The sequence below is a fragment of the Natrix helvetica genome (assembly GCF_964273705.1).
Source record: "Natrix helvetica genome assembly, chromosome: 1".
Lineage (NCBI taxonomy): Eukaryota > Metazoa > Chordata > Lepidosauria > Squamata > Natricidae > Natrix > Natrix helvetica.
Window position 1 is genome coordinate 205,253,695 of NC_138548.1, and position 13,323 is coordinate 205,267,017.

The 13,323-nt window shown below is 39.9% G+C and overlaps 1 protein-coding gene across 1 annotated transcript in view; it reads right to left on the minus strand.

Annotated features, from left to right (window-relative positions):
• ATP13A1 (ATPase 13A1) overlaps positions 1-13,323 on the minus strand; it is a 37,709-nt gene that overhangs the window by 17,790 nt on the left and 6,596 nt on the right. Inside the window, exons 4-14 of the mRNA XM_081970546.1 lie at positions 12,727-12,799; positions 12,282-12,437; positions 10,319-10,388; positions 9,634-9,740; positions 9,071-9,200; positions 8,617-8,672; positions 7,888-8,014; positions 7,271-7,408; positions 4,060-4,180; positions 3,742-3,899; positions 1,980-2,155 (exon numbers count right to left, since the gene is read on the minus strand). Coding sequence (XP_081826672.1) covers positions 1,980-2,155; positions 3,742-3,899; positions 4,060-4,180; positions 7,271-7,408; positions 7,888-8,014; positions 8,617-8,672; positions 9,071-9,200; positions 9,634-9,740; positions 10,319-10,388; positions 12,282-12,437; positions 12,727-12,799 — 1,312 coding nt within the window. The remainder of the gene's footprint in view (positions 1-1,979; positions 2,156-3,741; positions 3,900-4,059; positions 4,181-7,270; positions 7,409-7,887; positions 8,015-8,616; positions 8,673-9,070; positions 9,201-9,633; positions 9,741-10,318; positions 10,389-12,281; positions 12,438-12,726; positions 12,800-13,323) is intronic.

The window sequence follows — 13,323 nt, forward strand, 5'->3', positions numbered from 1 at the left end:
AAATTAAATTAATATTGTATATGATTACAGCAGCTAGACTGCTGGTAGCACAATATTGGAAGAAAGCAGAATTATGCTTTATAGAAGAATGGATACTTAAGGTAGCAAATCTTGCCGAAATGGATAAAATTTCTGTATATCTAAAAGATCACTCTTACGATAAGTATATTATAGATTGGTATCCCTGGATTGATTTTGTAAAATTAAGGCACAGTTCAAAGGAAGTGTCTATGGGATTTGGTTGAGAAATGTTTCATAAATATGTAGTAATGGTTTTGGAAAGGAGGTTATGATGTTTTTTTTTCCTTTTTTGTCTTTTTTGTATTATCCTGTTCTTATTCTGATATATGCATATTATTATTGGGATATTTGTTTTTCAGATTTGCTGGTAACTGTGCTTCTGTCTCTATCTGGGAAGTCAGGGGTTGGGTTATGGGTTAGGGAGGGTTAGGGTGGGGAAACGGGGGTGGGGGGTGGGGGGAGGGGGAGGGGAGGGAGAAAATGTTTAAAAAATTTTTTGTTTTGTGTAAAACTTTTCAATAAAAAAAAAAACTTATATTGATGGAAACATGGGAAAAGATTTGGGTAAAAAATGTAAAATTTACGCAAGCTCAAAATTTGAGAGAGAATTTTTATAAGATGTTCTATAGATGGCATTTAGATCCCAAAAAGTTAGCTTGTATGTATCCGAATTTACAATCTAAATGTTGGAAATGTGATTGTGTTGATGCTACGTATTATCATGTATGGTGGACTTGTAAAAAAGTTAAAGCATAAAAATATGGTGGATTATTCAAAATATTCTTAAAAAGAGGATAAAGTTCACTCCCCAGCTGTTCTTGTTAGGTATAATTACAGATTGTACAGCTATAGAGACTAATTTGATTTTGAACTTTATAATGGCAGCAAGATTGTTGGTGGCACAGTACTGGAAGAAGGAAGAATTGCCTACTATTCAAGAATGGACATTAAAAGTAATAAACTTAGCAGAGATGGCCAAAATCTCAGCATATTTGAAGGATTATTCAGATGAGAAATACAAGCTGGAATGGAAAAGATGGACTGACTACATTCAAAATAAATATCGGACGAAGAAATTCCAATTAGCTTATGAATGAACAAGGAATGTTACAATTTATCTAAAGTTAGTTAAACAAAAGGGGAGTTAAAGTACAAGAGGAGGTAGGATGCTATAGTTAGTTAGCTTATGTTAACAATCATACACTATGATTGTTAAATGTTTATACCCTGTATTTTGCTCTGGGAGGTTGGGGGGGGAGGGAGGGTTGGAGGAGGGGTAGGGTTGGGGGGGGAGGGAGGGAAGGGGAAATATTTGTAAAATTATTAAATTCTTAATAAAAAAAATTTTTCCCATGCCAAAGCAACTCAGATTTGCATACATTCAAGGCATCAATTTCAAGGGTGTGTAATTAATTAATCCCATTAACTGTTCCACTGGTTAACAATTCAACAATGGGCAGAGTTTGCCTTCAGAAATTGTGGGTGCTTCGTCACAGGAGGCTTTCCAGAAGAGACTGGACAGACACTTGTCTGAAATGGTGTAGGGCAGAGCCCCCTCTGTGGGCACGCATGCCGTCGCCAGCTGTTCTTCTGATTTCTGCTGCGTACATGCATGCCGGCCAGCTGGTCTTCACGTGTGAACCCGGAGACCAGGTGTCAGCGCGTGCATGCGCATCAGCCAGCTCATCTTTGGGTTTCTGGCGCTCCAGTGTGCGCGTATTCCGGTTTGGGCACTCAGTGCCAAAAGGTTTCACCATCACTGGTGTAGGGTTGCCTGCTTGAGCAGGGGAGATGAACTAGAAGGCCTCCCAGGTCCCTTCCAGCTATTCTGTCCTGTCCTATTCACAACTTGAAAAAAATGTATATACTGTTTCATGTAAAATATTTTGAAACCATTTACCTTTAAAAACAATAACACTGCATGCCCATCGAGAAGGAATTTGCAGACAAGAGCTCACCATTTTATGCAGCATCTCCGGGGCCCCTTTCACAGTTGCAATGTAACAGAGATCAGTGGAGCCGACTTTCTCATAGGAAGCCAAGACCGACATTCTTTTCAGGGCACTGGCAAAATGAAAGCGCTGGTGAATTTTCAGTCCCTGAGTTTTAATACTTCGGGGGAAAACTTTCTCATCTGGAAACAAAGAGATCGGGAAATCCTGAAAGGGTTCAACATTACAACCGGTAATCTTCCCTTTGGATTCCCGGGGAGAGGGAGTTGTTTGGAAACAAAAGGAGCCCTTGTTTGTACCATTTATCTAAACGCCAGGAGAACATCTTCTCCCCTTCTTCAACCATGGGACCCTATCACGCAATCCCTTTACAGGAGCAGAGGCGCTCTCAGAGACTGGGCATCCTAGACCTATAAAATATATTCAATGTACTGCAGTCTCCAGAATCAAGAGCGGTAGGAATTCAGGCAGCGATCCATAGAATATTTGCAGTTTGGTATAGTGGTGAAGGCATCAGTTTAGAAAACACAAGATCATGAATTCTAGTCCTGCCTTGGGCGCAAAGCCAACTGAGTGACCTTGAGCTAGCCACATTCTCTCAGCCCTAGGAAGGAGACAAGGGCAAACCAATTCCAAAAAAACTTGGCCAAGAAAACTGCAGGCACTAATCCAGGCAGTCATTAGGATTCAAAAACTGATTTAAAGGCACAAAACCAAAACAATAGGCAAATGTGGAGGCATTCAAGGACACACACGGCAAAAGGGCATGATCAGCAGGACATTTAAATCAGTAGGTTTTGCTAGAGTGATATTGCTAGCTCCATTATAATAGAGAATGGTGTGAAACTGGTGATTTGAATATTCCCCAAGGTGAACTGGTTGCGAAAGATGTAAGGTTTTGCAATGTACACACTTATATTGGGAAAACCATGTAGTTCCACGTGTTGGTTCACTTAGATTGCAAAAAAACAATTTTTTTGCATAAGGAAAGAAAGAGGTTTTTTCTTTTTCTTTTTGCTAATAAACTGTGAAATATGTCTAAATCGACAAGGATCAGAATTCCATATCTGATCTGTTCTCAGCAATAATAGTTCTGGGGGAAGGATCTTGTGACATAAAAGTTAGGGAGGTGTATTCATTAAACTTGTGAAGGGGAAGTAGGAAATATATAATGTTGAGCTCAAGAAACTATTACAATAAGAGATGTTTGAACAGGCCAAGTGTCACTGATATTCTCAGTACATCAACTGTACTTTTCTTGGGCACCTCTTAAATCTCGAAAAGCTGCTTTTGGAGTTGTATATAGTATACAACTATATACCACCAGCATACCGTTTAGCTAGCAATCGTTTCTCCTGCTTGTTTTTCTTGCCAGGGAACGCTCACAGTAGATGACTCAACGGGATATTATTTAAGGGAAGAGTTTAAGGTCCACCTACTGTGAGTTTCCCAGTTACTATTTATATGGCCAGTGAATTTACAAACTGACTTCAGGCTGATAATGTAGGATTAAATTAACAAATTCCAACAACAAAAGTGCAAATAACCCATTTTTTTAAAAAAAAAGGTTTTTCTGCACATTCGAGACATATTCTCTGTACATGGCCCAAATAAAGTCTGTTATCGTAGAACACAGATGGGCATTTACATTCTTAGTTACTTGCAACTCAGAAAATCTACTGCATGTTTCTGCAAAATGCCTGTGGTCTTATAAAAACAGAGAGCAGGAAAAGCTGCTTTAGGGCGCTCAGGAGCTACCCCAGCCTACCTTTTGTCAGAGTCCATTCCACAGCAGTTAGCATGGCTTTCTCCAGTGGGTCACCCACCAGTGTCCCATCGTCCAGCTGCATCAAGGAATGACATGTGGCAATGACCCGATGAGTCTCAACTGGAATGTCTGACACAGGTGTCACTTCTTTCCCCTCTCTACAATAAGATCAAAAGGCCACAGGCTCAAACAATTGACTCCCAACTTAAACGTAACTAATCTCTTGGGAAATTAGGAAACTACGAAAAGGAAACGGTGGATAAGTCAATGGGCCCGAAAAAATTCCAAACAACTTTGCTTCCCTCAGCCTGGATTTACCTAAGCCCAGCCACACCTCTCACCACAAGGTTGTCACTGGTGAGTGTGCCAGTTTTGTCAAAGCAGCAAATCTGGACCTTGCCCGCAAAGGGGATGCGGAATGGCTCTGTGCAATAAACATCTGCAAGAGACAAAAGACAGATATAGGTGAGCATGCAATAATAAAAGTCTCTTTTTTCTTTACTTTACTTTTTATAAATACCCTCTATATCTATTCCCATCACTCACATTGTATTTACCCATTTAAAAATATCTCCGTCCTATATATCTGAATGAACCCAGGCCACCACATACAACACCCTGAAAATTATGGCCAGGATTATTTCGATTCCCCAAAAATGAAAGACAGAATTGAGCGGAGAAGAAAGTGCCATGGCTCTTTTGCAAAATTAACAAGGAAGCATATTTCTCTCTGAATCCAATGACCTAGAAATCCCAGAGATAATAAAACAATTTAAGCAGGAACAGGCCAAGAACATCCATCGAGAATCTTTATGGTGATCCTCTCCAACTTCAGTATTCAAAGTTTGTTAATCCTTTAGAAGTATCCAAAAATCCTAGAACTTGCAATCTACCATGTGTCCTGAGTCTCATTTAAGACTTTGACAGAATTTTCACTTAAACTAATTACCAAACAATAGTCTGTGCCATGTCTTTTGACTGAAGGTACTGAGTCAATATTGTATTTGTTGAAAAACCTGAAACTTTAGGGAATGCCTCATTTAGCAGCTTTCAACCAATCTTTTCCTCAATATGCTGATAAATCTGGCATATTAGTTCAGCAGTATTCTGGCCCATTCCACTGTACAAAACTACTTCAGCTCAATGATGTTTTTGCATGACAGATCATGCCATAACTTTCCAGTTGGGTTAGGGCAAAGCCTTTGATTTGGCCACTCCAAAAACATTACATTTCTTCTTTTTTAGTCTTCTTGTTGTAAATGCACCAGTATGTTATGCTGCATAACCTACATTCATCAGCTCATGCACAAAAATTTGGTCATTCTCTTGTAGAATTTACTAATGATTTTTGCTGGAAGCATAACAGTTCACAGTAATGCCAAAAAACTCCACTCATCTGTCCAGAGACTACTTTCCAATAACCAGGTGATGTTTGACAAACGTGAGAATAATGTAACAGTTCTTTACGGGCAGCAGAGATTTGCCCCCTAACGTCCTTGCATTTTTCTTCAGAGTTCTCCTTATGGTGGATTTCTGAATAGGGGCATCCAGGAGTACAAAAGTGGTCTTCAGATCCTTTAGCTGCTATCTGGGACACTCAAGAGTAGTTTGTCCGCTTCTTGGGATTGATTATTGATTGATTACTCTTAGAAAGAGTAAAAGTCACTTGGCATAATCTCCCCACACACAAATACTTGTACCAAACGTTTAAATAAAACAGTAAAAAATAATAGAAATTTAAAAAGGGAGGGGGGGGGGAGAATAGCAAGAAAAATATATAAAAAGAACTCCATGCCAAGAAAATGACTCCCCAACCTCTTCGTGGCAAGAATAATCCTAATCTCTTCCTCTTAACTAACAAATATAAAATGCTTAATCTATAAACTATTTTTAAATAATAGGTAAAACACAGCAAAAGATCCATCAGAGCTCTAAGATTTTAACAATTAGCACATTTAAAATTCAACATTCCACATCTTAACTATAACAAAATCCCATTTAAAAGTCATGAAATGGTCTCAACGTTTTAAACCCAAATGTAACAAAACAAAAAGGAACCATTTCCTCTTTATAAAAACAGGAGCCCAATACACAATATTCTACATAATGTCTTATCTACAAATATATGTCCCATATCTTCACTCTACAGGCATATCCATATTTCACAAGTATAAAAGGCACCCACTATCCTAGCAGAGGTAACCCCTCTTCAAAGTTAAACATAGCAAAAAGAAATAATTTCTCCTTTAAAAAAATCCCAAACTTCCTTACTTTAGTTAAAGAAAAACAAGTGTAAAAGCCAATTTAAGTATCAAAACATTAGAATTACATAATTATTTACTGGAAAAACCTTTTACATCATATCCATTTTAGGCAAATGAAGTAAGGTACTATTAAAAACAGAAAAAATCCACCAGAATAACAATGTATCAATTGTTATCCCTGATAGAATAAAGTCAACTTTATAGTCTTTGTTGTTTTTATACAAAACAGCCTTTCTCTATAATCATTCCAGGGTTTGTTAATCCTTAATACAAATTTCTTTAATACCTTAAACAGGTTCTTTTGTAAGGACCATAAGGAGAAACTGCTTGTGCAACCTCAGGCTGTTCTCTTTAAGCCAGAGATCAAAAGGAGCTGATCTACCGGCTTAGCATGTTCTCCATTGGCACGTTATTTGCCTAAATGTGGATTCATAGAAGCCAACATCTTTGGCAATGGTTCTGTAGCCCTTTCAGTGTCATAAGCATCAAGAGAGATCTTGAAGATCTCTTCTAATTGAGGTGTGTTCATCCAGAAATGTGTGCAGCGAAGAACATATTCTAATAGCAGCAACCAACACCATGGGATATTTTTTTAACAGGGGAAGGCCACTCAGTCATTGGCCTTGACTAGAAATCACAATTAATTTCTCCCCTAACCAAACTCATATATTTTTCGCTAATTAACATTGGCTTGGTGTGTTCCGTAAAAATGTGGCATAGTTCTCTGTCCATATTCTTTTTTTAACTAGAATCTCTTTGTCCATTAACAGGACTTGGCACATTGTAAGTTACAATTCTGCAGACTGCAAATAGTTCAAAATGATTTCACAAACTTTTACCACTGTTGAGTGCTAAATTACTATTCCTAGAACTGTTGTCCATGCTTTGTGACAAATTCTGGGAGTGTCAGGTCAATATTCTGGAGAGGTTGCATTAGGGCAAGTAGTAGGTGTGCAAAATGAAAACTCCCCATGTCATCTTAACTTCGTTTGAGATTACAAGGGAAGATTTCAGTTGCTTTATTGATCCGGTGAAGGAAATACTTGAAAGCTCTTTACAGTTTGCTAATAGTTTTACAAACCACATTTTTTTACATTTAAGGCAGCAGTATCACAAACCACAATGTCCCAGTCAATCAAGTCGATAAGCAAAACAATTTGTAGCATAAAAGACGGGTGTTTCCCAGAATCAGAAATATCATTCTCTTTAAACATTAACACTTTTAAAGTTTGCAATCTCATACTCCCATGGGTCTTGGAACTTACATAATTTGGCAAGAGCAATGAGTGAGGTGTTGACGGCTAAGGAGAGCTCAATGGGAAGTTCAGGGGGAACAACCGAGGTTAGTATTAAAGTACATTCCAGAAAAAGCTTGTAACGGTTCCTGCTGGGGTCTTTAGTGCCTTGGAAAGAGGAAGAGAGATACACATTTATATGTCATGGCTGCACAATTGACTAAGATGATTGTTAAGTCCCAGAACACATGCTAGGGCGCAATGAAACTGTAAGTACACCAGGGGAAATCAAGTGTCTTCTGACCTCAAAGTTTTAATCTATAGACCAGACTAGTAGGGATTGTATCTGCATGATACTGAACCTTTTGAAGAATAATCAACTGAAACATTTCCCTTGATAATCAATCTAGAAATGTATCAAGAATATTGTCTTTTTAAAATTCCTTCTGGCTACAGGAATGTGCTGGAATGCTGTGGAATCCAGCAAAGAACAACTAATCTCTTCAATAAATTAACCAAAACAATAAGAGATCTATCCCTTTAATTATGCAGCTGTTCTAATTGAGTATCCCTTTTTGTAGCTCATCAACACCCTTGCCATTCCTACCGATGCTATATTCTCTTCTTTATTAGAGGCCAAAATTTACCTTCGATCCATACGTAGGCTGCGGCAGCAATGGCAAAGACCAGGAGAAAAAGAATGAAGATGAAAGTTTCCAAGTTGTTGGCTGTTACCCGTTTCACCCCAAAGAGGATTGTACGTAAGAGCTTCCCCTGAGAGAGAGAGAGAGAGGAAGAATAATTAGTCTGCTATAGTTCAGAGGAATTATTGACAGAATAATACAAAAAATGTGACTACTATCTAAATCGTCAGAAAGTGTTCCCCATTTTAGAGTACTCTAGACACACTGAACTGCAACTCACGGAATTGTGGAATTTGCTTCCCTGCAGTATTATGCACAAAAAACAACAACTAATGTACTTTGGCTTATCAAAACCTTGTCAGCAAATCAAGCCACTCCCTTAAAACCCTAATGTTTTAAGAAACATTTTATTAGGAATTTAAAAAGCATCAAGTTAAACATAAACAACACAAAATAGTAGAAGGCAGGTGGAAGACTTGAAAACTGTTCCATCAGACGATTGGCTTTCTTTAAAATACACAGCAACCCCATCGTCACAATTTCATCCTTGCTTCAAGTTCTATTTTTAAAGGACTTTGGGTAGTGGAGATATATGTCTTAGATTTGTAAGTTAGTCAGAAAGAGTCATGAGCGCCCAATTACAAGTTCTGCTTCTTGAGCTGGAGAAGAGAACCCCAGGATGAAGGATGAAGATGCATAATTGTTTTCACATAAAAGCACAGAAGTTCTTACCTGAGAAGTATTAAAGCCTGTCCTCAGAACATAGGCTACACACCCATTATCAACAGCTGCAGAAGGGAGAAAGGAAAATATTGTGTATTTCTGCAAAACAGCCCTATAAAGCTTAAATGGGGAATTTGGGTGAACCCCTCCCTACCCCCAGCAAATGTGAACACTATAACACTTATGCAATTTTTTTTAAAGTCATCATACATCAAATTAAAAAGGCAGAAGTTATAATCTGAAGAGCCTACTTGGACTAGCTATATTTATCAGTAAATTCAGTCAATATGTTGCACTACTCTTTCTCACAATCTGACAAAAGTGATCTGAGAAGCGCTATATGAGTACAATATTCTAGAAAAAAATGTCTTTCTAAGGGAAATTATAATTTATTGATTTTTCTTCTATCTCTTCCCTTGTCCTTGCTCCCAATTTTGTTCACGCTGGTTTAGTCGCTACATACGTTTCAGGCCAGTACTGGCTTTTTGTGGCGGGATATGCTGCACAACTTTTGTTCCCCCGAAAATGACATGCAACCTGGAATCCGCTTGCATATCCAGGACATGATCAGGATCCAAATCCTCAACAGGCTCCTGTATAGGACAAAACAGAACTTGAGCATTGACAATAAGTAAATACACAACATTTGCTGAGATTAGGTGGAGATGTAAGCAGAGTCTTTGCTGAATTCTCTTTATCTATATTTTTGCTTACAGAAATTACGTATTTTCTCAAATTTAAGAATTGTCCTTATTCAAATGAGAGTTGGCCCCAGAATCGGATAATGATCCAAAGCAGGGGTGTCAAACCCGCGTCATCACAGCAGTGTCATGTGACGGATCATGACTTTTTCTCCCTTTTACAAACTTTTACTTTTGATTAGGTAAAAACTGTGGGAGCCTTAAGAGCCCGTTTTCACTATATACGTGCCAATATGATATATCCAATAAAGCTATTCTTTGAGGAACCTACCCGCCTCAGAGTTTTGCTTTCTATGGGTCTATTACTTGGAACCCTGGCACAAACCTTCATTTGAGGGACTGACTCTCCGGTTAACATGGCTTCGTCTACAATACACCTTCCTCGCAGCAGCAACATGTCGCACGGTACAAGATTCTCATGGGGAGAGCGGCCTGGAATAAAAAGTTGAATGCTCAGAAAGGTGTTGGGAGAATATATGGACTTGGTCAGGATCTAGATTACTCTAAGGATTGTGAAGGACTTGCAAGCTGTTCTTCTTTCCTCAGGAGAGCTCAGCCTGTTTAGGCAGCACAAATGAAGGATGATTTTCCCACTAAACAGCAAGAAAAAGTTGCTGACATATCAATTCTTTTTTGCTAGTATGTTATATGCCTTCCTGAGTCTCTCCAGTGAGGTCCAAATGCTTTCTGCCTCTTCTATGCTGCCTTCTGCACGTTCACAAGGAATGGCCAGGGGGGGAAAAAAACTTCAGTACAGTTTTTGACATAAAAGTAACATTTTTACAAGCAAGTTCTTCCTCTTTATAACAATATTAACCTAAGTTCAGCTTATGTCACAAAATGTAGCCTCACAGATCTGGACAGACTTCTTTCTGCCCTAATTCTCATTCAATACCTGGCAGTTTTACTAATATATAGGAGTATTTGAATACAGACAAAAGCCAAAAACCCTTTGAAATAGAAAAAGGTGGGTAGTTCTTTATTTGCCACAAGCAAGGGACCTCCATTACCGACTGAAACAATGTCCCCTGGAATTATTTCATCACTGGAAATTGGCCGCCACTTCCTGTTTCTGTAAACCTGAAAAATAAAGAGGCAGCAAAATAATATTTTGGATCCTTGGGCTGAAGTAGCTTTGGAGAAGCAACACCCACCTATGTGACTTTCATGGTACTTTTAACCAAAAGAATTTGTTCATAAAAATAATAGAACGTAAGAATAAAAAATGGATGGAATGTATATGTTACGGTGAAAGACCGAAATCTGGTGAATGTCGACATTCACCGGTGAAAGACCGAATATTTCATTACATTGTTTTACATTCGGACCTTCACCGGTGAATGTCGACATTCACACAGTCGCTTGGTGTATGTCCGAAAATACCCTTATCCTCTCGACACCCTTACCCTAATACCTCGGCTCCTCGCTTCCTTTTAAGCGTCTTCTTAAGGATCGCAGGTTTAAAAAAAAAAAACTCCGCGAATAGAAGACGCTTAAAAGGAAGCGAGGAGCCGAGGTATTAGGGTAAGGGGATTAGGGTAAGGGTGTCGAGAGGATTACCCTTATCCTCTCGACACCCTTACCCTAATCCCCTTACCCCATTGATGGCGAACCTATGGCACGCGTGCCACAAGTGGCACACGGAGCCATTTGTCAGGGCACGCGAGGCGCTGCCCTGTCAGCTGGCCAGCGCGCATGCGCGCGCTGGCCAGCTGAGTTCACCTTTTTAAAAGCTATTTTTCACCTTCCCCAGGCTCCAGGGGCTTTATAGGAGCCTTGGGAGGGCGAAAAGAGTCTCCCCCGCCCCCTCGGAGGCTTCAGGGAACGTCCCTGAAGCCTTCGGAGTGCTTAAAACCACCCTCCGAGCAAACCGGAAGTGACTTCCGGGTTGCTCGGAGGGTCGTTTTAAGCGCTCCGAAGGCGTCAGGGAAGCCTTGGACGGTCCCTGATGCCTTCGGAGCACTTAAAACCACCCTCCGAGCAAACCGGGTTGCTCGGAGGGTCGTTTTAAGAGCTCTGGAGCCCGGGGAGGGCGAAAAAAGCATGTAAAAATGGGGGGGTCACGCGTTGTGCGTGCATGCGCACTGGGGGGGTCGCACGTTGTATTATGGGTGCGGCACGCCCACACTAGACCCCCCTGCGCTCCCCCCACTTGTGGCACGCGAGCCAAAAAAGGTTCGCCATCACTGCCTTACCCTAATACCTCGGCTCCTCGCTTCCTTTTAAGCGTCTTCTTAAGGATCGCAGGTTTAAAAAAAAAAAAAAACTCCGCGAATAGAAGACGCTTAAAAGGAAGCGAGGAGCCGAGGTATTAGGGTAAGGGTGTCGAGAGGATAAGGGTATTTTCGGACATACACCAAGCGACTGTGTGAATGTCGACATTCACCGGTGAAGGTCCGAATGTAAAACAATGTAATGAAATATTCGGTCTTTCACCGGTGAATGTCGACATTCACCAGATTTCAGTCTTTCACCGTAACATATATACACTTTCTCTGTAAATTTAGTCTGTTCCTAAATTTATCCAAAATTTAATCATTGCTTTCATGGAAGAAACCAATACATTTACAAAGCCAAGAAAAATGGAGATGTCTTAGTAGCTGGTGAATACTGGAAGGGGAGAAAAATGTGAAGATTGGGATGACAAATGAAAATATTTTGATAATTAAGCACCTTTCCAGCTTAGTTTCTAAGGTTGGGGCAACTCTTCCTGTCTTACTGAAAATCCCACATATCAATCACTCTGCTTTTTCTGTCAGCTCCTCTCTCTTTAGCAAGCCTACTTAACGAGTACAGCAACTGTTATTCATGTCACCCTGAGTGACGGGACCTCCAATATTCTGGAAGTTAACAGCTCATTAGAATCTCTGCAGATGGGGGCGGGGGTGGGTGGGTGGGGGAGAGGAGGAGGAGGAGGCAGCACTGGAGCCTTCAAGCTTTATTTGAATCTCATCATGTCTTGCCCTTGCTTACCTGGATCATGTAGGGTTTGTTACCCATTTTTCGGATCTCAGACATGTTCCTCATTTGTTGCTGGACAAGAGATGCTTCAAAAGCTACCAGCATGGAAAGAGTGAAGACGCTATAATACCAGTATTCATCCAGGCACCACAGGCCCACACAAAATACCTGTGAAAAGCAGAATCAAAGGATTTTAGGGATCACGCAGTTCGGCAACTTTTTGGAAGCTAGGAGCCACAATGAAATATTTATATAAATATAAGTATTTCCACTTTCTTTGCTGAGGACGTCTGAACAAGTCCATACTACATAAATAAGCTGCAAAAAGCTTATAACTCATAATGATCTGGGAATCAACAGCTTTGAATGACATCAGCATTTGCTTATCCCTTTGTCAATTTAAGAAACAATGAAAAAATACACTTGGTGTTGTGCCTTGGCATACAGCTTTTATTACCTGAAAGACGAAGAAAGGAGCTGTTGCTCTCTCTTTGAAGAGTTCCAGGAATTCTGGCACAACCATTTCTGCCCTGTGTGAAAAGCAGAATCTTGTTCATTGTAGCACTCACCCCTTTCTTGAGCCCACTCAATTTGCAAAACATTCGGTTTTGCTGCATTTAACTTCTAGTATTCTGGGAGATATGACAACATTGTCAGGAGGATCACAGATTCTCCACCTCTGCTTTGGATCATGAAGGTTTCATTTTCCTTACCTATTTCTCGCTCTCTTCTATTTTCACGTTGGCTTCATCAAATATCCTTCAAAGCTCAGAACTTTAAAGCAGGCACTACTTAACTGGGACTGCTCCTCAGTTGTCATTGTCAGACCCATAATTTTCATCATCAGTGGATAATAATCAATACTTAATATTTAATAACTAATTAAATAACTACTGGAATAATTAGGGGGGAAAGAACCTTCATGTACATTGTAGCTGAAAATGCTTCCATATCCCCAGTCCACATCAACAACTCGGTAAGAACAAAAGCAGTTGTAATTCTGGATACTGGGAAAGTGCCAAGTTTAGGAAAACTGGGTTACAGCTGTGGAAAC